General features: G+C 48.6%; 1 protein-coding gene, 1 long non-coding RNA gene and 1 pseudogene across 2 annotated transcripts; 1 reads left to right on the top strand and 2 right to left on the bottom strand.

The window, feature by feature from the left end:
* Positions 1-896: 896 nt before the first annotated feature.
* Positions 897-7,953, top strand: LOC115933744 (NADH-ubiquinone oxidoreductase chain 5-like; annotated as a pseudogene).
* Positions 7,954-11,951: 3,998 nt separating this feature from the next.
* TMEM185B (transmembrane protein 185B) lies at positions 11,952-14,103 on the bottom strand. Its single transcript, XM_055380523.2, has one exon. The coding sequence runs from the start codon at positions 13,646-13,648 to the stop codon at positions 12,596-12,598; it is 1,053 nt and encodes a 350-aa protein (XP_055236498.1). The 5' UTR covers positions 13,649-14,103; the 3' UTR covers positions 11,952-12,595.
* A 131-nt stretch (positions 14,104-14,234) lies between these two features.
* On the bottom strand, positions 14,235-23,140 carry LOC129532169 (uncharacterized). Its single transcript, XR_008677816.2, has 3 exons — positions 22,789-23,140; positions 21,398-21,523; positions 14,235-20,089 (listed from the first exon to the last, which is right to left on the bottom strand). It is a non-coding gene; the product is annotated as an uncharacterized lncRNA (long non-coding RNA).
* Positions 23,141-27,126: the final 3,986 nt, after the last annotated feature.

Genomic DNA, 27,126 nt, shown 5'->3' on the forward strand with positions numbered 1-27,126 from the left:
GCCAATGGCCCTCAAACAGTTCTCCAGGGACCTCCCAGGCAAGGCCCTCCTTCCCACTAATGGCTTCTGCCTGATGCCTGTTGGGAGGATGGTAGCCATCAGGGACTATGCTAGATCAGACACCCTGGCCCTGTCTGGCCTCCCGAGGCTGAGGCTTGGGTCTAGGTGGCCCTAGCTGATCCCTCAGCTGTTGAGAGTGTGGTTAACACTTTGAGAGCCCCTGTGGGTCATAGCATGCACCCCTGGGCTAGAGCAGAGTCCAGTCTGGTTCTCAGGGTCAGCTGGGAGACCAGGTTCAGGTGTCCCATCCAAGGGGATAAGAAGTGGGCAGGGAACAAGGACTGGATGTGAGGCTGAGCCCAGCTGGAACCCAGAGGAGAGCAGGGCCGGCCTTGAGTACAGCAAGGAGCCTTAAGTGATGTTCAAGACAGCAAGGGCCCCAACCAGGGAGCCCTGTCACTGAACAGGCTGCAGAGTGGGAGGTGGGGTGGCGGGAGTGGCGGGCAGCTGGGTGGTAGGGGTTTGGGTGCTGAGGGGCAGCCCTGGCTGGATGTGTCACACTGGCCTGGAACCCTGGCCTGTTCTCATTGGTTACTGCTTACGGAGTGTGTAGGGGGCTGGCCTGGGAGGGTCTCAGGCTGGTGAACGAGTCTGAACTTCCCACACTACTCCCGGCACTGGGTTAAAGCCTGAAAGGGTCAGGTCAAAATGCCAGCATGGCCGTGAGGGATGGGACTTCTGCCATGCATGAGTGGCCAGTCATATTTCAGCTCTGCTGCCTAGGTCAAGAGGGGGCCAGTGTAGGGGGCCTTGGTGTGGAGAGAAGGAAGGCAGCTACACGTCCAAGAGGGCAGGCCTATGACAGGGCTGGGAGGGGACAAGAGACATGATGGAACATGTGGTCCAAGATCCTGTCCCAGAGTGTTGCTGATGCTCTGCTGGAAGCACACGGCCCAGCTTCGAGGGCCCAGCACGGCCACACCGCAGGGTACCGGGGCTCCAGAGCCAGGGGCGGAGCAGGGGTACAGGCAGAGGGACTGGGAGGGAGCGAGAGAGCTGCTGCGGTGGAGGAAGGTTTCAAAATCCACTTCCACCCTCCCTTCCCCGCAGTGACGCTGTTTAACAAACAGGACATCCTGAAAACAGAGAAGGTGGCTGGTGAGCTTTGGGTGTGACTGTCCACCCGTTTCCCCGTGGTAGTCAGGATCAACTACCCCAGCCCACGGGAAAACCCCCACCTCCCCCTTTGACAGACCATCATGGGGAAATAGCGTTGCCGCTGCAAAACAAGGACAGAGGCTCATGGCCAGCTTCCAGGGGATCCCCCAGGCTCCTCTGAGCACGTCCGTGTCTCGTGCTGAGATTAAATGGAAGATGCCAACAGGACCAGCAAAGGGTTCAGGCCCCAGAATGAAGGTGTGAGTTATCCTGCTGTGTTCAGTGAGCTGACTACCCGAGGTGCTGCAGAGGACAAGGATCAGGAGTGGAGAGAGGCTGTCCTGTGCTGTGTTGCAGAAATAAGGACAGTCGCCTGTGTTTTTCCTTCCCTGCTAGGCCCCGATTAACGTTTGAAGTTGAAGACTGAAGGGATCTATGCGTCTCTGCAGTGAGTGCCTCAACTAGACACCATCACGTGGTCCATTATTATCCTGTCATTAATTTATTCTCCATTATTCAGTTAAAATTATCAAATTTCATTTATCATATTACCCCTGCACCAAAAATAGTCAAAACACAAAAGCATAAGACCCCCTGAGAATTAAAATGAACAAAAATCTATTCACCTCTTTTACTACCCCAACAATTCTAGGTCTACCCACAGTAACATTAATCATTCTATTTCCTGCCATGCTATTTCCAATTTCCAGTCATCTAATTAGTAATTGATTCATTTCCATTCAACAGTGATAATTCAACTTGCACTAAAACAAATAATAATTACCCATAACATTAAAGGATGAACCTGATCCCTTATACTGATATCCCTAATTATCTTCATTGCCTCAACCAACCTCCTCCAGCTTCTACCCCATTCATTTATACCAACTACCCAATTGTCAATAAACCTAGGTATAGCAGTCCCCTGTGAGCAGGTGCAGTAATTACAGGCTTCCACTTTAAAACTAAAATCTCCTTAGCTCACTTTTTACCACAAGGCATACCTATGCCACTTATCCCTATACTAGTACTCATTGAAACCATTAGCCTATCCATTCACCGATAGCATTAGCTGTGCAATTAACAGCCAACATTACAGCCGACCACCTGCTAATACATTTAATCAGGGGACCCACACTGGTACTATCAACTATTAGTCTTCCCATAGCTTCAATTGCTTTCATTATTCTAATACTACTAACCATTCTCGAATTCACCATAGCCCTTATTCAGGCTTATGTCTTGACACTACTAGTAAGCCTTTATATGACAACACATAATGACCCACCAAACACATGCCTACCGTATAGTCAAACCCAGCCCCTGTCGACTGACAGGAGCTCTCTCAGCTCTCCTAATAACATCTGGCCTGGCCATGTGATTTCACTTTAATTCTATCACTCTTTTAACCCTAGACCTACTAACCAACACACTAACGATACACCAATGATGACATGACATTATCCAAGAAAGTACATTTCAAGGCCACCATACAACAGTTGTCCAAAAAGGCCTCCAATAGGGAATAATTCTATTTATTATCTCAGGAATATACTTCTTTGCTGGTTTCTTCTGGGCATTCTACCACTCTAGTCTAGCCCCGACTCCAGAATTAGGGGGACATTGACCTCCAACAGGCATTTTTCCCCTCAACTCCTTAGAAGTACCCCTCCTAAATACGTCTGTATTACTTGCATCAGGAGTTTCAATTACTTGGGCCCACCACAGCCTAATAGAAGGTAATCGAAAGCAAATAATTCAAGCATTCTCCTTCACAGTCACCTTAGGTATTTCCTTCACCCTCCTACAAATCTCAGAATATTTCGAGACCCCTTTTACTATCTCTTATGGAATCTACAGCTCAACATTCTCTTTTTTCTTTTCTTTTTTTTTTTTTTTGAGAGGGAGTCTCACTGTGTTGCCCAGGCTGGAGTGCAGCGACGCGATCTCAGCTCACTGCAAGCTCCGCCTCCCGGGTTCACACCATTCTCCTGCCTCAGCCTCCTGAGTAGCTGGGACTACAGGTGCCCGCCACCACACCTTGCTAATCTTTTTGTATTTTTAGTAGAGACGGGGTTTCACTGTGTTAGCCAGGATGGTCTTGATCTCCTGACCTCGTGATCCACCTGCCTCAGCCTCCCAAAGTGCTGGGGTTACAGGCGTGAGCCACGGTGCCCGGCCCAACATTCTTTATAGTCACAGGTTTTCACGGACTTCATGTTATTATCAGATCAACATTTCTCACTATCTGCCTCCTCCGCCCATTAAAATTCCACTTTACATCCAACCACCACTTTGGCTTTGAAGCCGCCGCTTGATATTGACACTTCATAGATGTAGTATGACTATTCTTATACGTCTCTTTCTACTGATGAGGACCCTACTCTTTTAGTATAAATAGTACCATTGACTTCCAAACAATTAGTTTCCATAGTATCCGAAAGAGAGTAATTAACCTGACACTAGCCCTAGTAACCAACACCTTAATGGCCCTATTACTACTAATAATTACATTTTGGCTCCCACAACTTAACATTTATATAGAAAAATATAGCCTCTATGAATGCGGATTTGACCCGATAACCTCCACCCACCTCCCCTTTTCCATAAAATTTTTCCTAGTAGCCATCACATTTCTCCTCTTTGACTTAGAAATCGCTCTACTACTGCTCCTACCATGAGCCCATCAAACAACCTGACACTAACAATCAGCACAGCCCTTCTACTAGTTATCATTTTAATCCTAGGCTTAACTTATGAATGAACCCAAAAAGGATTAGACTGAGTTGAATTGGTAAGTAGTTTAAGTCAAAATAAATGATTTTGACGCATTAGATTATGATAGGCCATATTTACCAAATGCCCTCTATTTATATCAATATTATATTGGCATATACCATAGCACTACTGGGAGTATTAGTCTATCGATCCCACCTAATATCATCCCTATTATGCCTAGAAGCCATCATACTATCAATATTTATCATAATTACTCTTACAACTTTAAATATACATTTCATTCTAGCATCCATAACACCCATCATCCTCCTAGTATTTGCTGCCTATGAAGCCGCAGTTCTTGCCTTACTAGTTTCAATCTCTAACACATATGGTCTAGATTACGTACAAAACCTACACTTACTTCAATACTAAAAATTAGTATTCCAACAATTATACTGTTACCAATAACATGATTCTCTAAAAATTCTATAATCTGAATCAACATGACTACCCACAGTCTACTCATCAGCCTCATTACCCTATTTGTTAACCAATTAAACGATAACTCACCCAACTTCTCATTAATCTTTTCTGACCCGCTGACATCCCCCCTTCTAATCTCAACAGCCTGACTACAAACTCCAGCAAGCCAATATCACCTGCCCAATGAATCACCCCCATGAAAAACAGCTCTATATTTCCATATTGGTTTCCCTGCAGATTTTAATTATAGCATTCACAGCCACAGAACTAATTATATTTTATATCCTCTTTGAAGCTACACTAATTCCTACCCTGATTATCATCACCCGCTGAGGTAGGCAACCAGAGCCCCTCAATGCCAGCTCATATTTCCTATTTATACACTAGTAGGATCCGTCCCTCTACTTGTTACACTTGTCTACATTCAAAATACCTCAGTTTCACTAAATATGCTAGTAACGATATTTACCAACCAAGAACTATTAGCCTCCTGATCCAATAATCTTATATGACTAGCATGTATTATGGCTTTTATAGTGAAAATACCTCTATATGGACTTCACCTGTGACTCCCTAAAGCCCACGTAGAAGCCCCTAGTGACAGCTCAATAGTACTTGCAGCAGTTCTCCTAAAGCTAGGCGGCTGTGGTGTAATATGGCTTACCCTTATCCTCAGCCCCCTAACAGAATATATAGCCTACCCATTCCTCATATTATCCCTATGAGGAATGGTTATGACAAGCTCTATTTGTCTACGACAGACCAATCTAAAATCACTTATTGTCTACTCCTGCATAAGCCATATAGCACTTGTTATCACAGCTATCCTCATCCAAAACCCTTGAAGCTTTACAGGTGCAGTCACCCTTATAATTGCCCACGGACTTACTTCATCCTTATTATTCTCCCTAGCAAATTTGAACTACGAGCAAATCCATACCCGAACCATATTACTTACCCGAGGCCTTCAAATACTGCTTCCACTAATAGCCTCTTGATGACTTCTAGCAAATCTCACTAACCTTGCCTTACCCCCTTCCATTAATCTAGTAGGATAACTCTTTGTGACCATAGCTTCATTCTCCTGATCAAATATCACTATTGTGCTTACAGGACTTAACATACTAATTACAGCCCTCTACTCCCTATATGTATTAATCATGATACAACAAGGGACACTCACATATTACATTGACAGTATTAAACCTTCCTTTACACGAGAAAATACATTAATATTTATACATGTCGCACCTATCCTTCTATCACCCTTAAAACCTAAAATTATTATGGGGTTTACATGCTGTAGCTATAGTATAACCGAAACCTTAGATTGTGGATCTAATAATAGAAGCCTGCAACTTATCTACCAAGAAAGTACGCAAGGACAGCTAACTTGTGCCCCCATGCCTAACAACATGGCTTTCTCAACTTTTAAAGAATTAGAGTTGTCTATTGGTCTTAGGAACCAAAAACATTGGTGCAACTCCAAATAAAAGTAACAAATACGTATTTTTCCACTACTATAATAGCCCTAATCCCCTTAATTCTACCAATTATTATCACCTTAGTCAACCCCTGCAAAAAAGGTTCATACCCAAACTACGTAAAAATACCTATCGTATGCGCCTTCACCATTAGCCTCATCCCAACAATGTTTATATGTACAGACCAAGAAGTCATTATCTCAAACTGACATTGAATGACAATCCAAACTCTTAAACTCTCACTAAGCTTCAAACTACTTTTCCACAATATTTATCCCAGTAGCACTATTTGTTACCTGATCTGTTGTAGCATTATCAATATGATACATAAACTCAGACCCTAACAATCAATTTTTCAATTATTTACTTATTTTCCTCATCACAGTATTAATTCTGGTCACCACCAACAACCTGTCTCAACTCTTTTTTTTTTTTTTTTTTTTCCAGACGGAGTCTCGCTCTGTCGCCCAGGCTTGAGTGCAGTGGTGTGATCTCGGCTCACTGCAAGCTCCGCCTCCCGGGTTCACGCCATTCTCCCGCCTCAGCCTCCCGAGTAGCTGGGACTACAGGTGCCCACCACCACGCCAGGCTAATTTTTTTGTATTTTTAGTAGAGACGGGGGTTCACCGTGTTAGTCAGGATGGTCTCGATCTCCTGACCTCGTGATCCGCCCGCCTCGGCCTCCCAAAGTGCTGGGATTACAGGCGTGAGCCACCGCGCCCGGCCCTTTCAACTCTTTATCGGATGAGAAGGCGTAGGAATCATGTCTTTCTAATTGGCTGATGATACGGCCGAGCAGCTGCTAACAAAAGCAGGCCTCCAAGCAGTTCTGTACAACCGCATCGGCGATACTGGCTTTATTTTAGCTATAGCATGATTTCTCTTATCCTCCAACACATGAGACTTTCAACAAGCGTTGATTCTAAACCCAATCCCCGACACCCTTCCATTAATTACTTAGCAGCAGCAGGAAAGTCAGCTAAATTCAGCCTCCATCCCTGACTCCCATCCGCCATAGAAGGCCCAACCCCAGTCTCAGCCCTACTCCACTCCAGCACTGTAGTTGTAGCAGTTTTCCTACTCATCCGTTTCTACTCTTTAATAGAAAATAACCTATTAATCCAAACCTTTACATTATGTCTAGGGGCTATTACCACTCTACTTACAGCAATCTGCCCTTCAGCGCCAGGGGAATGCCCGACAGCTACCTTCTCCCCCGTGACCGCCGGGCTCCGTATCCTGGGCGAGCCGCCCGGCTCGGGATAGCACGAAACTGGGGAGGGTTCCTGCCTCGCCTCGTCAGCCCCAGAGCCTTCACCAATCCCGGGCCCGGAAAGACCACGCCCACTGCTGGCCCCGCCTAGCACCTGCGCAGGTGCAGTCTCCACCTCAAGCCAGCTGGGCCTTATGATAGTCAAAATTGGTATTAATCAGCCACACCTAGCATTCCTTCACATCTGCATCCACGCCTTTTAAAAAGCTATATTATTTATTTGTTCAGGCTCCATTATCCATAACCTCAATGATGAACAAGATATCCGTAAAATAGGAGGACTATTCAAGACTTTACCCTTCACTTCCTCTTCCCTTATTATTGGCAGCCTTGCACCTACAGATATGCGTTTCCTCACAGGCTTTTACTCTAAAGACCTTATCATCGAAACCGCAAATACATCATACACCAACGCCTGAGCCCTTTCTATTACTCTTATTGCCACCTCTGTAACAGCTGTCTATAGTACCCGAATTATTTTCTTCACTCTAATAGGACAACCTCACTTCATAACTCTATCATTAATCAAAATAATCCCTTCCTAATTAACTCAATTAAGCACCTAGCAATCGGCAGTATCTTTGCTGGATTCCTCATGACCAACAGTATTATTCCTGCTTCATCCCCCCCCAAACAACTATACCACTTCACCTAAAGCTTACAGCCCTAGGTGTAACCACCTTAGGCCTCTTACTAGCAATAGAGCTCAAGCTCATAACTAATAATCTTAAACTAAAGTACGCATGGCAGATATTTAACTTCTCCAATATGCTAGGTTTTTATTCAGCCACAATTCATCGTTCAACTCCCCACTCAAGCCTATTCAGGGGTTAGGCTAAAGGTTAAAGCACAGATTTTAATTCATTAACCTTCTATTTTCTTTATCCTCTCTTTCCCCCATGATAATATAGGACAGCGGTTCTCAAATGCTTTGGTCACAAGACTCCCTCACACTCTTGAAATGATTGAAGACCTCAACGGGCTTTTGTTTATGAGCTACGTCAACATTTAGCATCTTAGAAATTAAAGCCAATAACTCTGAAAAACATTTATTCATCCATTTTAAGACTACATTACATGTTAACTTAAAAAAAATTTTAAACCTATATTTTCCAAAACAAAAAATATATTTCATCAGTAGGAGTGGCATCGTTTTGCATTTTTGCAGATCCTTAAAGCCTGGCTTAACAGAAGGCTGCTGCATCCTCATAGCTGCTTCCGCCTTCGGTCTCTTGCAGTATGGTATCCTGACTGAAGAAAACCATGTGGGGTTGGGAAAGGAAGGACCTTGAGGACCCTCAGGGGTCCTTGGACCACCCTGCCGAGGGCATGGTGTGGCAGCCGACTTTAACCCATACATTCTAGAACAGAGAGAGCCATGACCAAAGCAGAGGGAGAGACACCTGCAGATATCCTGGGTTGCGGGCTGGAAGAAGTATTAACAATTGATGAAGCAGCTTGGCATTGCCTCTCTTTTCTCCTAGGGAAGGGATAAACCACTGTCTTGTTGCGAGGCATGGTTGTGTTATGTCAGGTGGTAGCCTGACTTCTGAGGTGCGCGCGTGGGAAGATGGGGGTGCATCAGATAGCCAAGGAAAGTGGTGTAGTGGACTTTTGTCATCTTTGGCATCTGAACACCCTTCCTTTTGGGAAAATCTTTTATCGAGTGAGTTCTGGCAGAGTCCTGCCGCCTCCTCCTCGAGACAAAGGAGCCCGATGCTCTCTCCTCGCATGTTCTGGAAGCTACAGAATGAACACATACCTGAGCTTTGCCCGATCATATCCTCCCTCCTGGTACTTAACCTTAAGCTCATGGCAGACAGCTGAGGAAGTACTCGCAGCAGCAGGGGTGCGGCTGGAGGCTCCCTTTTTGTGGGTGTCATGCTGTCAGTGGTGGTGGCCGTGGCAAGTGCTGCATCTCCAGCAAATGGTCCCTGTGGTGCAGCCCTGCCTGGGTTTCCAGCCATGCAACTTCCCGGATCCCTGTGAACTTGCTGGGCTTCATCCCATCTTTCCCGCCCAGCTGAATGACCTGTATCCCAACAGCTTCCTTCACTGAGGCAGGGCCAGGTGGGATGGCCTCCCTCACCGTCTGCTGCTTCTACCTACATGGCTGGGCTCCCTGCACCCAGGCTTGGCCTTTCCAAAGTGCCTTGCATAGCCCTCCGGAGAAGCTTTGGATTCCAGCACTTTCCTAAAACTGTCCTGTGTGGAGCACTCGGGCCTCACCACTGCTGAGGGGCTGGAATGCAGGGTCTTTCTCATCTCACCTCAAATCCCCAACAGATCCCTTCTAATGGAAACAGCTTTTAAAAATTTCAGGATATTTGTAAAGCACAGGGCAAACAAATCATGGATGATCTGCCACACATTCTGCGATTCCTTGAGAACCATTTTGTAATACTGAGGTCATGGAGTGACAGCCCCCTGTGTGGACTGTGCTTGTTCCTTGGCCATGCACTGCCTCACCCCACAGAGGTCAGGCATGGCCATGTGTTGTGGCCAACAGAAAGTGAGCAGGGGCTGTATTTGTGCTTGCAAGGTAGGGCTTGGCCTCCTGTGCTTCCGCCATGAGAAAGAACACAGCCCAAGGTAAGCTGCTACTTCAACCAGGGACCCAGAATACGGGACATGTTGTGGAGCAGACGTGATCAGACCCCCAGCCTGGAGCATAACCTAGAAGCCAACTTGTAGACTACCCAAGAATGGGAATCTAGTTGTAGACCACTGAGATTTCTGATGCTGTTTTGCAGCAAAAGCTGACTGATACATCACAGGAGAAATAGTTACAGAATTTGACACATGCTGAAGGCTGGATAATCAATGTTTCATGGCAGTTAGGTAAATCCCAGGCACTGCTGAAGTGCTCGGAGCCTCACAGACCGAACGACTTCCTACAACCTGTCACTTCTGTTTTTACCTAATGGTCCTGACAGCGGATGGCCTACCTGGTGAGAAAGCTTGTTTCCACACTAGATGCTGGCTTTCCAACACCAGATAGCTTGGGGGAAGAGGAGGTTAAGATGGGCTGGGGGGTTGTGGGGGACCCCTCAGGTTCGGGGGTTTGCATCAGGTGCCAACAAGCTCCTGGCCTGAAACTTTAGCCAGGAGGGGCCAGTGGTCCCACTGCAACCTCCAAACCTGCCTCCCAATTCCTCCAGCACTGCCTGCCCATGCACCCCTAAATCTTACTGAAATGAAAATCCACGTTTTTGAGATATTCTTTAGGGGTGGAGGGGAGGCACTGGGCTCCTGAAAACAAAGATGAGCTTAAAGTTCTAGGTCACCCTGAGGCTAGCAGCATCCTTCCCTGCATTTTGCAAAAGCTGCACTGGGCTCTTTCCCTTTGTGGGTGCAGCTCACACTTCTCACCGTACAGGACACTTTGCATGGGCAGGGCTGTTTGCTCTCCACTGCATCCCCACTGCCTGGCACCATGCTTGGCTTGGGGTAGGTCTTCAAGAAATATTGAGAATATGAATGAATCTATGAATCCTTATTTATAAAAAGTTACACCCACTGCTGCTCAGGGCTGCCGGCTGGTGTAAACTGCCAGTGTGAGAGAGACAGAGCGAGCTCTCTCAGACAGCGAGCTCAATCCCAGCCAACTAAGCCCAGCTGTAGCTCCCTCAGGCACTCTGGCACTCAGGTTCCTAGAGCTGGCTTTTGTTGACAGCATGTGTACAGAGCATGTTATTTTAATGTTTTATATAGGGCAAAAATAGTGAATTTAGGGTTATGTGTTTTTCTCCAAACCCAACAAGTTTGCCTCATGGCCAGGGCAAAGTGTGTGGAGCCCAGTTGAGATCATTTTTAGTAAGTTACTATAAGAAAAGTGGACTCCATTCAGTCTTCTCTGCAGTAATAACACCTACACTCCTTTTTGTTTTGACCTCCTTTCGAAAGTATTTATTTGTTCTCAAACATTACTCTTGCAGGATCCGGCTTCTGCCCTGATTCCCTGGTGTACCATCAGCACCTAAAGAAACACTGTACTTGCCGGGTGCAGTGGTTCCCGCCTGTAATCCCAGCACTTTGGGAGGCCAAGGCGGGCAGATCACCTCAAGTCAGGAGTTCGAGACCAGCCTGACCAACATGGAGAAACCTTGTTTCTATTAAAAATACGAAATTAGCCAGGCGTGGTGGTGGGAGCCTGTAATCCCAGCTACTCGGGAGGCTGAGGCAGGAGAATCGCTTGAACCGGGAGGCGGAGGCTGCGGCGAGCTGAGATCGAGATTGTGCCATTGCACTCCAGCCTGGGCAACAAGAGTGAAACTCTGTCTCAAAACAAAACAAAACAAACAAACAAACAAAAAAACAAAAGAAAAGAAAAAAGAAACACTGTTCTTATCTACAAAGAGAATTTGAACTGTTGTTTCCCTATTGCTGACAGATGAAAGTTTGGCCCTTAAAATGACACCTGCTTCTACTGACCACTTCCGGTTAAGGCCACTCTCTCCATCTTTCCAATGACAAGTAATGCTTCACACTACAGCCAACTAATAGTTTAAGATTCTTAGAAATGGACAAACCACTTGTTGCTTATTTCCACACAGTTACTACCTGTGTGGAAAAATTCAAGGTGCTAAATAACAGTGTCACTTTATGGCCTGGTACCACACTAGAGCCTGTCACAAGTTCCCAAGGGCAGTGGCCTCTTCCTCTACTAACGGGTACTACCAGAGACCTTGGTTACTAACACCTAAATATTAAGACCCATGGGATTTGCAATCCCTACATTCATGCCTAGTACTTTGGTAAGATCCACACCAGGCACATACTGTTTTACGCAGTTTTCAAGGACATCTGCAATAGACACATATCTTCACACCTAAGCTTTAAAAAATACTTTAACGTAATACATGGTAATGCAGAGAACTAGAATTCAACATATTACACTGCTAAAATATTCATATAAATACTATATATGCATGGGTTCATTCCATTAGAAAAATTCACCTATCAGAATATTAAAGACCAGTATCAGCAAAGACCAAGGAGAGAGTATTTTTTAGTAGGAACACTAAAAATATCAACTATGAGGCTTATAAACAAGTGGTGGGAAAGAGAACTTTTTACATTTGCTATTGTTATGACAGGCACAATCTGAAGTACAATTTTAGATTAGCAGTGTATAAAAATACTTTTTAAACAATACTTTTGATAGGTACAGTAGCATTTAAACAAACAGCTGTGTGGTTATTCCTTTTGAGGACCTACTAAAACAATTCGACTTACTGCCCCCAGCTACACCCGAAAGTGCGAACCTGGAAAGCAAGTCTCTTACCCAGGTACACACCACACACACCCACATACTGAAACCACCGCCATCTATGATGCATACTGATGAGGCGGTGATCTCAAACACGGCGTGAGACGAGTGTTTGAAGCCCGTTTCCATTTCCAGGTTTGGGATGAATGAACAAGAGGCAAAGGCAAAGTGGAGTCTGTGTGCGCCTGGGTCCTCTCTAGGAGTTTAATCTGGCATATCAATATTTAACTTGGGAGGGGGGGGAACGTATTTCCCAGGGCTCTGGGTTATAACTACTCTGGCCTTCTTTCCAAATATTGGAGCAATTTTCGGAGCTTCTGGAACTGATGTTTCTTCAGCATCTTCACTATCTTCGTGATGGAGATCATATGAAATGTTCCCATATTCTCTTAAAAATGGGAAAATTTCAAGCAGAAACTGACAGAAGTCTCTGCGAATGCCAAACCACCAATGATTGCCCCCCTTTCGCCTAAATGTTGTGGCCATTAAAGTTAGTAAGGAAAGCCAAAGGGGTACAAATATGGAGACGTAGGAGAATGTATTGTGGCCATCCAATCTGTGAACCAGCAGGACCTCAAAAGTGAGCAGAGGCACGACAATCGTTATCCAACTGATAGCCATGGTCACGTGTGTTCTTCGCTGCTCGGCAACCACATCCAGGGACCGCAGGAACAGGAGGGACCAGACGATGTAATAGAGGACGACCAGGCAAAGGAACGACATGAGGATCCATAGGGGCACAAACACCACCAGCCACGGCCAGTGAATAATCCTGTCCAGCTTTAGGGCGATGAAGATGAACTGCAGGATGTTGACCGAGCACAGGATCTCCAGCTCCAGCGACCTATCGTGTCGAAAGCCCCAGACGCAGGCAGCCACGGACACGGGGGACACGAAGAAGAGAGGCATGAAGACCAGCAGCCAGAAGTGGGTGCCCCTCTCCACCCTGTCGCAGACCAGGACTTCGAACATGAGCAGCAGCAGGTGGATGCCCACAGCGATCAGCATGGCTTTGAACTCCACACAGGCCTCTCCCTCGGTGCGGTAGCGAGGGTTGCGGGCCCAAACGCCCGCGCCCACGGAGGCGCCTGCGACGACTAGAAGCTTCCACAGCCATATGGGGGCAAAGACGGCCCAGTAGCTCCATTGGATGATGCCGTCCAGGCGGAGGGGCAGCAGCACCGAGAAGAGCAGCAGGCAGGTATAGATGAGAAACTTACTGGGGTTGAAGTCCTGGAACAGGCCCCTGGGGTTCATGGCGGAGGCCGCCGCTTGCCTGCCCAGGCCTGCTCCCCCGCGACGCTCGGCGCTCGCGTCTCCGCGGCTTCCCCGGCCGCCGCCTCCCGGGCCCCGCCCAAGCCAGCTCCGCGTGGACGAATGCCTGGACGACCAGGAGGAGGTTCGGAGCGGCGAAGCGGAGAGGCCGGAACACGTGCACGCGCGGTCACGTGGCCCGGCCGGAAGCGCGCTGGGGTGTGGCGTGCGCGGGCACGGGCGGCGCCGCGGTTACAAACTGGGCGCTGCCTCGGTCCCGCCGCCGCCCGCGTTCATTCCGTACCCATCAAGAAGGCACCTAATGCGTGTGGGGCCCGAAGGGGCCTGGCGCGCTGCTGACTCCCCAAGCGGCCCGCGACCTTGGGCGGACGCTTCCAGGCGATTCCGGGAACATGGAGGCGGGAGTGAGCTCACATCCTCCCTGCCGGCCGGGGCGGGCCCTGCGGGGGCGGGGCCGGGTGGAGAGGGCGGGGCCGAGTGGAGAGGGCGGGGCCTGGGCGTTGGCACCCTACCCCTCTCTGCAGGGATCCTCCCCTCCCCGCGCAAGCCGCGGCTCCCCGGGAACCCGCCCGGGGCTAGAGCGCCCGCGGTGTGGCTCCAGCACCCCGCGCGCGCGAGCAGAGGCGGTGGCCGGGCTAGTGCGGGAGTTTGCGAGCGAGGGAGCGGGTGCCGGTAACTGAACGGATGCAAGGCGATGTGCATGAGCGCAGACCTGTGGGGGCCGGCGCAGGGGCGGCGGGTGTATCCCTGGCTCAAAGGAAAAGGCCCGCGCGTAGACTCAGTGCACGAGGTGGGGGGGGGGCCTTACCTGGGATGAAGACTCGCGGGGCAGAACTCCGCCTGGTGGAGCAACGGACGTTTCTCAGGCTGCCTGCGAAGTGGCTGTGCAGAGATCCCAGGCGGCAGCGGCGCTCTTGTACCTGTCCCTCTCACTCCAGAGTGGAAGGTGCTGGTGAGGGTGTTAGACCCCACTCGGCCCCTGGACAGCGTCCCGCGGAGCAGGGGAGGAAACTGGATCCAGACCAGGGTTGGGGGTTGCTTTCTGCCCCAGGTCACCCGGCAGGTTAACGGAGAATCGCGTCGCAGATACAGGGCTCCTACCTTCAAGTGTCTAGTCCTCATTTTGACTTATTTGGCCCTGTCTCTGTGTTATTCTCGCAAAACCATGTTTTCCTTTTCCTTTGGAAAAGGGTACTGGACCAGAGGTCAAGAAATTTGGGTTCTTGTCCAGGCCGTGCCACCCATCAGCTGAGAAACCTAGGCAAATTCACCTCTTTCTCTCTGGGCCTCAGTTTCCTGGTCTATGAAGTTGGGGGACAGACCTGGGTGGTGTCTAAGGGCAAGGCTGCAGCGGGTCTGTGATTTGGAGCACCCCTTTCGCCCTCTGGCCAGCTGGGCAGACCCTGGAGGATTTCTGTCTTCCCCACTGTCCCACTGCTCAGCAGAGCCCTGGCTGCCCTCACCAGTCTCTCCTAGTCCTCTTTTCCTGAAGTGGGTGGGTGTGGGATGTTGTCACGCAGGTCCTGGGCTCTGAAGTGGGACAGGCCATCAGAGGAACGCATCGCCTGTCAGGGCCTCCGCGGAGTGGCCCTCCCGCACCCTCACAGCACTGCCCCAGGCGGGCATGAGCAGGGTGTCCAGGTGTGGGGCGGACAGTCCCAGCCCCCGAGGCGCTCTCCACAACTTCACTTCAGCCACAGGCGATCTGTGGCCCTGGGGAAGGGAGTCCAGCTGAGTGAGCTTCACCAGTCCTCAGGCTCAGCCCTTCATGAAGGCTGACTTCATAGATGTGTCTTCAGGGCCTCTTGTTTCTGGAGAGCCTTATCTCCCTCCATTCCTCCCCTAAACAGGGTTGCTCCAATCTGTCTGTTTTACACATTGGTCTTTTTTGTACTCTTTTCTCCCAAGAAGGATTTGTCAACTAAAAATTTGTAAAAGTGGAAAACCCCCTCACCAATCCAACCTCTTCATCTGTGAAATGGGCTTGGAAAAGCACACAAGATTGTTTTGAGGATTAGATGAATCAATACATGGAACTTTGCACTTTGCATTTAGAGACCTGCAAGTAATTGATTTGACCCCACTAGGAAAGCAGAGCCCGTGGAGGGGAGGCGCTGCCAGGAGCGCCCCCACCCTCCGGGAGCTGGTGGCAGAGTCAGGTCCTCTGGACCCTGCGAGAACAGTCAGAAGTCCTTCCCAATCACCTATGTAGTCAGATGAACTCAGGGCCTCTGCTGCCATCTTTGTGGCAAAGATAGAGCTCGGAGCTTATTTTCCCACCTTGAGCTCCTCATTCAGAACAAGTGCACCCTCTCCATCCAAGAAGCGGGTATCAAGGTGTCCTGTCACAGTGCAACAGTGGCTCTGCTGCACAGCTCCTGAGGGAGGGCAGACCTAGCTTCCAGGCTTGTGCCACAGGGTGAGGGATGCTGTCTGCCATCTGTCCCCAGCTGGCTTCCTTTGGCCTGCAGGCCTTGACCCCTCCCCCATCATGTCCTGGGCATCAGACACCCCTCCTTCACTGTTTTCCCTGATGCGGCCAGTCTCTCAGACACCTGCCTTTGTCTTTTATTTACCTGTAAAGCTAACATGGATTGTTTGCTATGTGCCAGGTGCTGGCGGAACAGCAGTCCCCAAGGCTGGTACACAAACCAAAGTGTGAATTCATTCACTTACAGATGGTGTGTGTGGATGTGGTGCTCCAGGCCACCGGCACGGGCTGCTATCCCCCAGCCAGGGTGTGCGGGGGCACATGGCCCCAGAGGGCAGGGGCTGACATGGTTTGAAGGTCACTGTCCTAACGGTTGGGGAAGTCCTGGGATGTGTCCTAACCCCAGCCTCTCTCCCCTGCTTGGCATCCTCGGTCCCAACTTTCCTGTCTGAACTGTGAGGCTCTCCTGAGCTGATCCCAGCACACCTGGTGGCCAGGTCCCTTATGGTCCATGTACCAGCCCAGCCAGTCTGCTGCTTCCCCCTGAGTGTGGCCCACCCCGACATGGCCTCTGTCTCCTTCCTGGGACCAAGACCCAGGACAGGGCTTCAAGCCCTGAGAAACCTCGACCCCTGGTGGACCAGTGACCCTTCTCTCACCTCCCACAGCATCTGGGTGCCAGAGGTGGGGTAGGGGCGGGCGGGGACCTTGTTCCTATCCTGGGACTCATTTCCCTGGGTGTTGTCTGTTTGGCCTTCTGTCCTTTCATGAGATTTGAGCTCCAGACACCCAGCTAGCACTTATATCGTAGCAAATGTTTGAGAGACGTTGGCTGAATGAGTGAAGGAATGCATTTAACACTACTCATGACTGCGATGCTCCTGTCCCAGAGGAGATGCTCCTGTGGCCAGCATGGCACCGACAGTGGGACCTGTGTCCTTTCATCGCCAGCATCCTGGGCCCTGTTCCCTCCACTCTCCAGCCCAGGTGATCTTTCTTCCTCGGTAACCAGTTGCCACAGGTGTATCAGTTTAAAGCAGCAGTCAGTTACTGTCCGCCATGAACTGAGAGTCAGAAGTCAGCATCATATGCCCAGCCAGTGCTCTGCTTGAGTCACAAGGCCAAGATCTGGGTGTGGGCACTCCGGCAGTGAACCTGCATTCGAGTTCTGTGTTGGCAGGATGCAGTTCCATCGAGTTGTGGGACTGAGGTTCCTGTTGCCTTGCCAGCCATGGGCCTCGGGGTTCATTCTCAGCCCCTTGTATTTCCTGACTTGTGGCCTCCTTCAAAGCCGCCCATGGTGGGTTAAGTCCTTATGTCTGGAGTCTCTCTTCTGCCTTCCTTGTTTTAAGGGCTCCTGTGATTACTTTGGGTTACTCAGCTAACCCAGGATCACCTCTCTATTTTAAGGTCAGCCTGTTAGTAACCCCAATTCCATCTGCAAATTCCTTAGAATTCTGCTCCGTACCAGCGGTCGGGCCCAGCTCGGCTCTTCCTGCCCCACAACGGCCACTGCTTAGCAAGAGCTGAGCTGGGTCTCCAGGGAGAGCGAACTCTTGCCTGGCACCCTCCACAGCAGACCAGGGTGACAGTGACACCTGGGCATGGTCCCAGTCAGAGCAGCTGGAAGCTGGTGGGAGTTAAGTTTTCCCTGTAGCCCTCTGGCTGCAGGACATGGGATGCCCTTGCTGAATGTCCTCTGAGGGGCTGGCTTGGGACAGGGGGATGACCTGCGCAGAAAGCCCAGGGAAATTTTCCCTTTTGGCCGGATTTGTGGATTTGCTCATATCAACTTCTTCACAAGGAATCCACAGCCCACCTGGCCCTTGTGCCAGCCTCATTGCCCACCATTACCCCTTGGCCCCAGTCTCTAAATGAAGAGCACGCTGTCACCTCTACAATAGCCTCCTCCCATCTCCCTGCCCCCCCACTGCCAGCACACACATACCAGTGTGGTAGTATGCCCGTGGGCATGGACTTGAGTCACCCCAGCCCAGGTGCGAGTCCAGACTCTGTGAACTTGACAGATGACTTAGTTTCCAGCCCCGATCTGTGAAATGGAGATAACCTCCCAAAACTGTGACAGCAAAAGGAAACAATGTAGGAAACCTACAATGCCTCCATTATTTCCCCCCAGTGGTGGCTGTTAACTGCCTCTCAGCAGCAGATTGTGTGCCCCCTCCCTCGGGTCCCACAGGGTATCATCCTGTTTGCTCATCTGACTCTCTGGACTCCCTGTGACTTTCTCAAGGACAGGGACCCATCTCTTATCTCTGTTAGCAGTTTCCAGCACAGGCTCGTACATGGTAAGTGCATGCGGGCAGGAAGACAGGAGCTGATGTGACATCTCCTGTGGGCTGAGCAGCAGAGCACGGGAACCTTCCTGAGACAAAGCAGCTTGTCTGAAGCTCACAGGTCCCAGTGTTACAGGGAGGTGCTGACAGTTCCCAGTGTTACAGGGAGGTGCTGCTGGGCTCGCATGAGGACCTCCTGGAGCGTGACAGCCCCTCACGCTCGCACGTGGCTTAATATTTCAAAGCACGATATAATCTGGAGCTGACTTCAGAGACAGAGGTGGCAAAGCTCTAACCTCATTTGACAGATGGAGAAACAGGCCCGAGACCCACAACCATGGTTCTCTGCTAACTCTGCAGCTGCATACTTTCCAAAGGGCCCCGCTGTTGGCCAGGTGGGCGGCCCTGCCCTGTTTATCAGCTCAGTCCAGTGAGAATGGCTCCCTGAAGAGCCAGACTCTGGCTGGGACCCCTTGAGACTTAGGCTCCTGTTTTAGCAGCTTTTTCCTTCCTTAACCGGTGTATTCATTTAACAAATACATATCAAGCATCTTCCCTGTGCCCCAGGTCCTTGTCCTGTATACACATGTAGCAATGAACTCTTCAGGTGGCTTCTCCTGTGCTGGTCCCTTCTCAGTTCAGGTGTCACCTCCTTCAGGGTCACCTCCTTGACTACCCCACCCAAAGTCATTCTCTCACTTGCGTCTCCTTATTTCTCCTTTTTTTATATGGTCACTTTACAAAAAGCTGGAAAACGCAGACTCGTTTAAAGAAAGAAAATGCTGTAGTCTTAGCACCTACAGAAGATCACTGTGAACATTTTACTTCCAGTTTTTCCTTCCAGTCGGTCTACTCGGCAAAGAGATGTCATCCTCCACATACCCATTTGATTCTTCTTTTTTACTTATGGTAAATTCTAAAACTCACTTCACATTTTAACGTCTCTGGATCTTGCACTGTACAGTGGCTGATGTTTTACAGGCACTGTCAGCTGGTGTTAACATTCACTTCTTTCTAGAGGAGGTTGTATTTGTTTCTGCCAGTCACCTGGGGGCACTGCCAACTTGACATAACCTTAAACTTAAATTCAGTTACAGCATTTGCTTGAGGTGTTTCCAGAACATATGTTTGTGCAAATTCAGACTCAAACCAGCATGAGTACTGGCTTGTGCACGTCCTCAGGGGCAGTTTTGTTCCCTCCCTGCATCCGGGTCCATGCCTGGGACACTGGCTCTTTCTGCCTGACGAGGCTGTTTATCATTCTCCTCCCACCAAAGAAATAGCCCTTTAGGATCCCAGCTTTACTTAGACGTCCCTTATTAAATAACCATTCTGGGTATTTTTTTCTTCCTTAAAGGTACGTGAAATGGTGGTGTGTTCTCTAATCAACAGTGTCTTAAATGTGATGAAATGCCATAGATAGAAACACTTCTCAGATTTCCACAAACATGTGAGCATGTTTTCAATGGCCCCACAATATTACATTAAGGGTAGTGCAATACTTTACTCACCCATTGCCTTGTGTATTTGAGTTAGTTTCATTCTTTTATGAAATGAAGGGACTGCGCTCTATCTCACGGCTTCTTTGCATCCAGATTGTTTTTGAGGGTAGATTCTCAGACACAGACACGCCATGGTGAAGGAATGAATACAGTAGTCCCCCTTATCTGAGGTTTATCTTTCCAAGTTTTCATTTACCTGCAGTACACCGAGGTTTGAAAATATTAAATGGAAAATTCCAGAAATAACTCCTAAATTTTAAATGGCACTCTGTTCTGAGTAGCGTGACAAAATCTTGCTCCATCTAGCCTGGGACGTGACCCCTCTCTTTGTCCAGCATCCTCACACCGGGCGTGCTCCCCGGGCGATCACATCAGCTGCCGCCAGATCGCTGTCCCTCTGTTCAGGTCACCCGTGTTTGACTGAATAATGGCTCCAAAGCACAAGAGTACTGTGCCTAATTTACAAATTAAACTCTATCGTAGGTGTGTATGCACAGGGAAATACATAGTGTGTATAGGGGTTTGGTACTATCTGCGGCTTTGGGCATCTACTGGGGGTCTTGGAACATATCCCCTATGGATCAGGGGGGACAACTTCATTCTAAAGACCCTTGACACATAAAGCCTAGTGTATCTTTTTTTTTCCTTTTTTTTTCTTTTTTTTTTTTTAGATGGAGTCACTCTGTCACCCAGGCTGGAGTGCAGTGGACTGATCTCGGCTCACTGCAACCTCCACTTCCTGAGTTCAAGCAATTCTCCTGCCTCAGCCTCCTGAGTAGCTGGGTGGTACAGGTGCACCACTATGCCTAGCTAATTTTTATATTTTTAGTAGAGATGTGGTTTCACCATCTTAGCCAGGTTGGTCTCAAACTCCTGACCTCAGGTCATCTGTCAGCCTTGGCCTCCCAAAGTGCTGGGATTCCAGGCGTGAGCCACTGTGCCCAGCCTTTTATTCTGTTTTCTGTGTTATCTTTGAGGAAATGGAGTCAGTGCCACCCCGAGTTGGGGTGTGAATCTGCTTGTATTGATAGCAGCTGGCAGAGCCTATTTAGAAAACTCCACAGGGTTGAAGAATTAAAGAGGCTGAAATCAAAGGTAGACTCAAGTATAGGGCTGTATAATATTAAAAATCAACTAAAAACAGGGCTAGTGTTGACATGTTTGTGAGTGTGCACATGCAGAGGTCAGGGTTTTCCACGTCAGATCACAGCCTTCAAATGTTATGAACAACACAGTGAGCATTGGGATCATTTAATTTGAGGCATTCACATATAATTAAATATAATTAATTCAAACTAATATTTTGTGGAGGTGAGTGGGAAGCTTCCTGAATTATGGAATTAGGCAATCCAGGTATCAATTGTACTTAAGTTGACATTACTAAAATATTTTCAAAGGTTTTCATGTACAATTTAAGTTTTTTCCCCAGTCTCATTTGCACTCTTAATTTACTCAGCAAAACATTTTTTTCTTGGACAAAGGTCATTCCCAGCCCGGCTCTCACCTGGCTTTGTCATAAATTCCAAGAGAGTGTGATGTGGACAAATGATGTGCTTCCTGCGTCAGAAACAGACGTTTGTAAAATTGTAATCCTAATTTCACTCTGGGTTGCCTTTCATTCTTCCATTGCCTGGTGCAAAGCAGCAAAAAAGTAAAATAAAATAAATGCCTCTGCACGCCACCGAGAGCCAGGCCCTGGAGTTACCCCATGAACAGTGTGGGGCACCTGACTTGAAGGGGCATCTAGCAGTACAGCAGGCAGCACGGCCTGATGACTCAGGGGCCACAGGAGCATGGCCCTCGCCTGTCAAAGCTGACTTCTCATTTCTCAGGACAAAATCCATATGCTTTACCGTGCCCTTCAAGGCCCTGCCTGACCGGCTGTGGCCCATCTCCCTGGCCTCACCTCACTGCCCACGGGGCTCCTGTGGCCGCCTCAGCTTCTTTCTGCTCCTCAGACTCCCAGACTGGAGCCGTTGCTGCCTCAGGGTGTTGCTTTATGTGTTTTCACAGATGCCTTTAGGGGAGATAGACCTAAAAGAGTCTGGGCAACATGCGCAGCCTCCAAGCAGTTCACTCATCACTCAGCTACTATGGCCAGACTGCCTGCTAGTGCCCTGCTAGTGCCTGGGGAAGGAAGCAATGCCCTGTGGCCCTTGTTCCCAAGGACCGAGCACTTTTCCACGCAGTTAAGGTGCACAAACACGAAACACCGAATAACGCTGAAAGAGCCAAAGAGAGGACCAGAGGTCACTGGGCTGAATATGATGGAAAGTCAACTAAAAACCAGAAAAACAAACAAACAAACATTGGAAATAAGCTATTGGGCAGCGATCAGGGGAGAAGCTTGTGCTCTCAGCTGCAACAGAACCCCGAGGAGACCACTGTCGAGAGGGTGCCCTGGTGTAGTTAATCATGGGCCAAAGAAGGGACCACCTGGGTTCAAACTTGGCCTCGTCATTTCAGCAGCTGTGTGTCCTTGACCAAATGGCTCAGCCTCTCTGAGTCTAGGTTTTCTTATCTGTACAATGGGGATAATAATATCTACTTCACAGGATAGAGGTGAGATAATAGAGATACAGGCCTGGCACACTCAGTAGATGCCCGCATGGGCACGTACTCCCCTCCCACACCCCACCCTGTGCTGCTGTAGAGGAGAGTGCCCAGGAAGATCTGTGCTAGAGTCAGCTGGGCATAACTAAGGACACCTTAAATTGTGTAACCAGGTGACAGGCACCTCATTCATTCTCCACCCTGGGGCTGGTTCTGCTTTATAAATTAAGGGGGCCAGGGTGGCCCAGAGGTCCCCAGATGCAGGTCCAAATGCAGCATTGCTGGCTACATACAGGCAGATTCTGGGGCCTCACCCCGAGAATCTTGGTGATTCAGACTCACCAAGTCAGAATCCTTGCGGGTGAGGCTCGGAAACCATTTTTGTAAGTCTTCCCAGGTGATTCCAAGTACAGCCAGGTCTTCGCACCCACACAGCCAGACGGCCCCTGAAAAGCTTTCTCAGCCTTTGCAGTCTGTTTCTGGCCACATCAAATGTGCTGAGCAGTGTGGGTTTGGTTCAGTGTTCATCCCCCACTTTCATCAGAGACAGGGGGCTTCTCTTGGTCCTCACTCATGGGAGGAAGCCGCAAGCGGAGACAACTAAGTGGAGAAATAAATCTCTAGCAGCTGCCTGCTGCCCTGCTCTGGAGGTTGTCTGCGAGGAGGAGAAACAGCTAACTTCCAAGAACTGGGGTGCTTTCTCCCCACCTATCAGCTGAATCGAAACTGAAAATATGCCTCCGAGGCTGGAGATCCGTGACAGGATTGAAACCTTGACAAGCCATCCCTTCTCATGTGGCTGCTTTCCACCTAAGAAAGAAAATGAAACTCCTCGGAGTTCCTGCTGGTTTTAGATTTTTCTCTGGTACAAACAAAAATTATTTACTGTCACTGAGGTTCTTTCCAGATTACCCCAAACAGCCATAACTTTCCCAGCTTTATCTGGGGGGTATTTGGTGTGGTGAATTGCTGTTCACATAGTGAATTCCTATTGCATATCCAGCGTTACTAGATTTCCCCCGTGAAGACAGGTCATCTCTTGAGCTCTGAGTGCTCTTACAGAGCAGGGGGGTTGAAGAAAGAGGTTCTCCCTGATGGTTTCTGAGTGGGTGCTTTAAAAAGCTCAGTAAGAGCCTGGCACAGTGGCTCATGCCTGTAATCCCAGCACTTTGGGAGGCCGAGGTGAGCGGATCACCTGAGGTCAGGAGTTCGAGACCAGCCTGGCCAACATGGTGAAACCCGGTCTCTACTAAAAATACAAAAATTAGTTGAGCATGGTGGTGCATGCCTGTAATGCCAGCTACTCAGGAGGCTGAGGCTGGAGAATCACTTGAACCTGGGAGGCAGAGGTTGCAGTGAGCCAAAATTGTGCCATTGTACTCCAGCATGAGCAACAAGAGCGAAACGCCATCTAAACAAAACAAAACAAAACAAAACAAAACACCTCAGTAAGAGTGGAAGTGGTTTACGACTATTGATGCCACAACAACAGATACATCAGCAAAAGGAAACTTCAGGAACAATATGGTCGGGATGGAGGTGTTGGAGGTTGTTTTTTCTTTTAATTAACAAAAAAACAGGAACACATTTAGTAGTAAACAGAGGGCCCAGTTTTCTCTTTTTGGTCTGAAAGGGGCTTCAAAAAATTGTTTTCAGCATTAAATAGAATAACAATGGCAATGAAGATAGTGAGAAGCACTACCGTCTGTTTAGCATGATGTCCGCGTGGGGACTGGGGGAGAGATTTGCTCCCATTACAGGGGAGACTGAGGCTCAGAAGGGTCAAGTGCCTGGCCTAGGCACCTCGTCCTGTTAGAGGAGGGCACAGCTGCCTGCCACCCCTCCTTCCCCATCTCTGCCTCTCTAATATTCCTTGAGGAAGATTCCATCAGAGGTTTTAGTTACATATTCCTACACCATGCCTGGAACATAGTAGGTACTCAATAAATCCAACTTTTCCTGAGTTAGTGGTGAGGAAAAGCTGGACTCAGGATCAGGCTGCCTGTGAAGCCTGGCCTGTAGCCTGCCAGCTGTCCCAGCCTCAGGGTCCTCACACCCAGATGTGTGCGTAGTAACAGAGCACTTCTTGCCTGCAACAGTGCCTGGTTCCCAGTGTATGCCAGTTGAGTGATCCGTATTATTATTTTATCTTAAGAGGACTTCCAGCCTCCAGAACTGTTGATAAATAAATGTTTGCTGTTTAAGCTACCAGTGTGTGATACTTTGTTATGGCAGCTTGAACAGACCAGGATATTTAGAAAATAATTATTTAAAAAGGACTTTTTTTTTTTTTTTTGAGATGGAGTCTCGCTCTGTCGCCCAGGCTGGAGTGCAGTGGTGCAATCTCGGCTCACTGCACGCTCCACCTCCTGGGTTCACGCCATTCTCCTGCCTCAGCCTCCCAAGTAGCTGGGACTACAGGTGCATGCCACCACACCTGGTTAATTTTGTTTTTGTATTTTTAGTAGAGATGGGGTTTCACTGTGTTAGCCAGGATGGTCTCGATCTCCTGACCTCATGATCCCCCCGCCTCGGCCTCCCAAAGTGCTGGGATTACAGGTGTGAGCCACCGCGCCTGGCCTAAAAAGAACTTCTAAGCAGACATTTGATAGAGCACTGACGTGGGTGGACATTCATTCTGACCCATCTCTGTGCTGCGGTGGAGGCAGGCTGCTCTGGGAATGGCCGTGTGCAGGATTGCTGATGCCCAGGGTGGGGTGCCCTCCTGTTTAGAGAGGGGTGCTGTTACAGCAGTCAGGCTGTCTTTGATCTTTACCCATTGGTCTGCAGACTCCCCGTGAACCCTGGCAATGCTTCACCATCTTATCTGCCCCCTTTCTTTCTTGGATTAAAAAGAGGCCCTAGGCAATACCATTCAGGACATAGGCATGGGCAAAGACTTCATGACTAAAACACCAAAAGCAATGGCCACAAAAGCCAAAATTGACAAATGGGATCTAATTAAACTAAAGAGCTTCTGCACAGCAAAAGAAACTATCATCAGAGTGAACAGACAACCTACAGAATGGGAGAAAATTTTTGCGATCTATCCATCTGACAATGGGCTAATATCCAGAATCTATAAGGAACTTTAACAAGTTTATAAGAAAAAAGCAACCCCACTCAAAAAATGGGCAAAAGATATGAATGGACACTTCTCAAAAGAAGACATTTTTGCAGCCAACAAACATATGAAAAAAAGCTCATCATTAGAGAAATGGTCATTAGAGAAATGCAAATCAAAACCATAATGAGATACCATCTCATGCTAGTTAGAATGGTGATCATTAAAAAGTCAGGAAACAACAGATGCTGGAGAGGATGTGGAAAAATAGGAATGGTTTTACACTGTTGGTGGGAGTGTAAACTAGTTCAACCACTGTGAAAGACAGTGTGGCGATTCCTCAAGGATCTAGAACAAGAAATACCATTTGACCCAGCAATGCCATTACTGGGTATATAACAAAAGGATTATAAATTATTCTACTATAAAGACACATGCACACGTATGTTTATTGCAACACTGTTCACAATAACAAAGACTTGGAACCAACCCAAATGCCCATCAATGATAGACTGGATAAAGAAAACATGGCACATATACACCATGGAATACTATACAGCCATCAAAAAGGATGACTTCATGTCCTTTGCAGGGACATGGATGAAGCTGGAAACCATCATTCTCAGCAAACTAACACAGGAACAGAAAACCAAACACTGCTTGTTCTCCCTCATAAGTGGGAGTTGAACAGTGAGAGCACATGAACACAGGGAGGGGAACATCACACACTGGGGCCTGCCAGGGGGTTGGGGGTTAGGGGAGGGATAGCATTAGGAGAAATATGTAATGTAGATGACGGGTTGATGGGTGCAGCAAACCACCATGGCTCCTGTATACCTATGTAACAAACCTGCATGTTCTGCACATGTATCTCGGAACTTAAAGTATAATAATAAAAAAAAAAAAAAAGGAGAAAAAAAAGAAAAAAGAAAGAGGCCTTCTGGAAGTTGTGTTCTAACCCCTGTCAAGATCAGTGTTTTGCATGTAGCTTTGGAGATGCGAAGGGAGTGTGAAAAGTCACTTACTGTTTGGATCTGTGCTAAGAGCCCACCCACTTCGTGCCAGTGGAGCACCTCCCGCAGCATTCCACAAGGAGTGCCATCTCTAGATAGCATGTGAGAGGGTGGGCAGCACGGGTCAGGGTGGAGACCCAGGTGCCATGTCCCCACCTGCAAGACTGGATTCTAGCTTTTATTTTGTCCCAACCCCTCATTTGGACACAGCTGGATTCCTCTCTTAAGATAAAATAATAATACGGATCACTCAACTGGCATACACTGGGAACCAGGCACTGTGGCAGGCAAGAAGTGCTCTGTTACTGCGCACACGTGTGGGTGTGAGGACCCTGAGGCTGGGACAGCTGGCAGGCTACAGGCCAGGCTTCACAGGCAGCCTGATCCTGAGTCCAGCTTTTCCTCACCACTAACTCAGGAAAAGTTGGATTTATTGAGTACCTACTATGTTCCAGGCATGGTGTAGGAATATGTAACTAAAACCTCTGATGGAATCTTCCTCAAGGAAGATTAGAGAGGCAGAGATGGGGAAGGAGGGGCGGCAGGCAGCTGTGCCCTCCTGTATCAGAACGAGGGGCTGTCGGGCCAGGCTGAGGAGGACAG

The sequence above is a fragment of the Gorilla gorilla genome, chromosome 11 (genome assembly GCF_029281585.2).
Source record: "Gorilla gorilla gorilla isolate KB3781 chromosome 11, NHGRI_mGorGor1-v2.1_pri, whole genome shotgun sequence".
NCBI classification, from domain to species: domain Eukaryota; kingdom Metazoa; phylum Chordata; class Mammalia; order Primates; family Hominidae; genus Gorilla; species Gorilla gorilla.

What these genes read in the sequence shown, in the direction of transcription:
- TMEM185B (XM_055380523.2), bottom strand. Translation starts at nt 13,648, where the DNA reads ATGAACCCCAGGGGCCTGTTCCAGGACTTCAACCCCAGTAAGTTTCTC.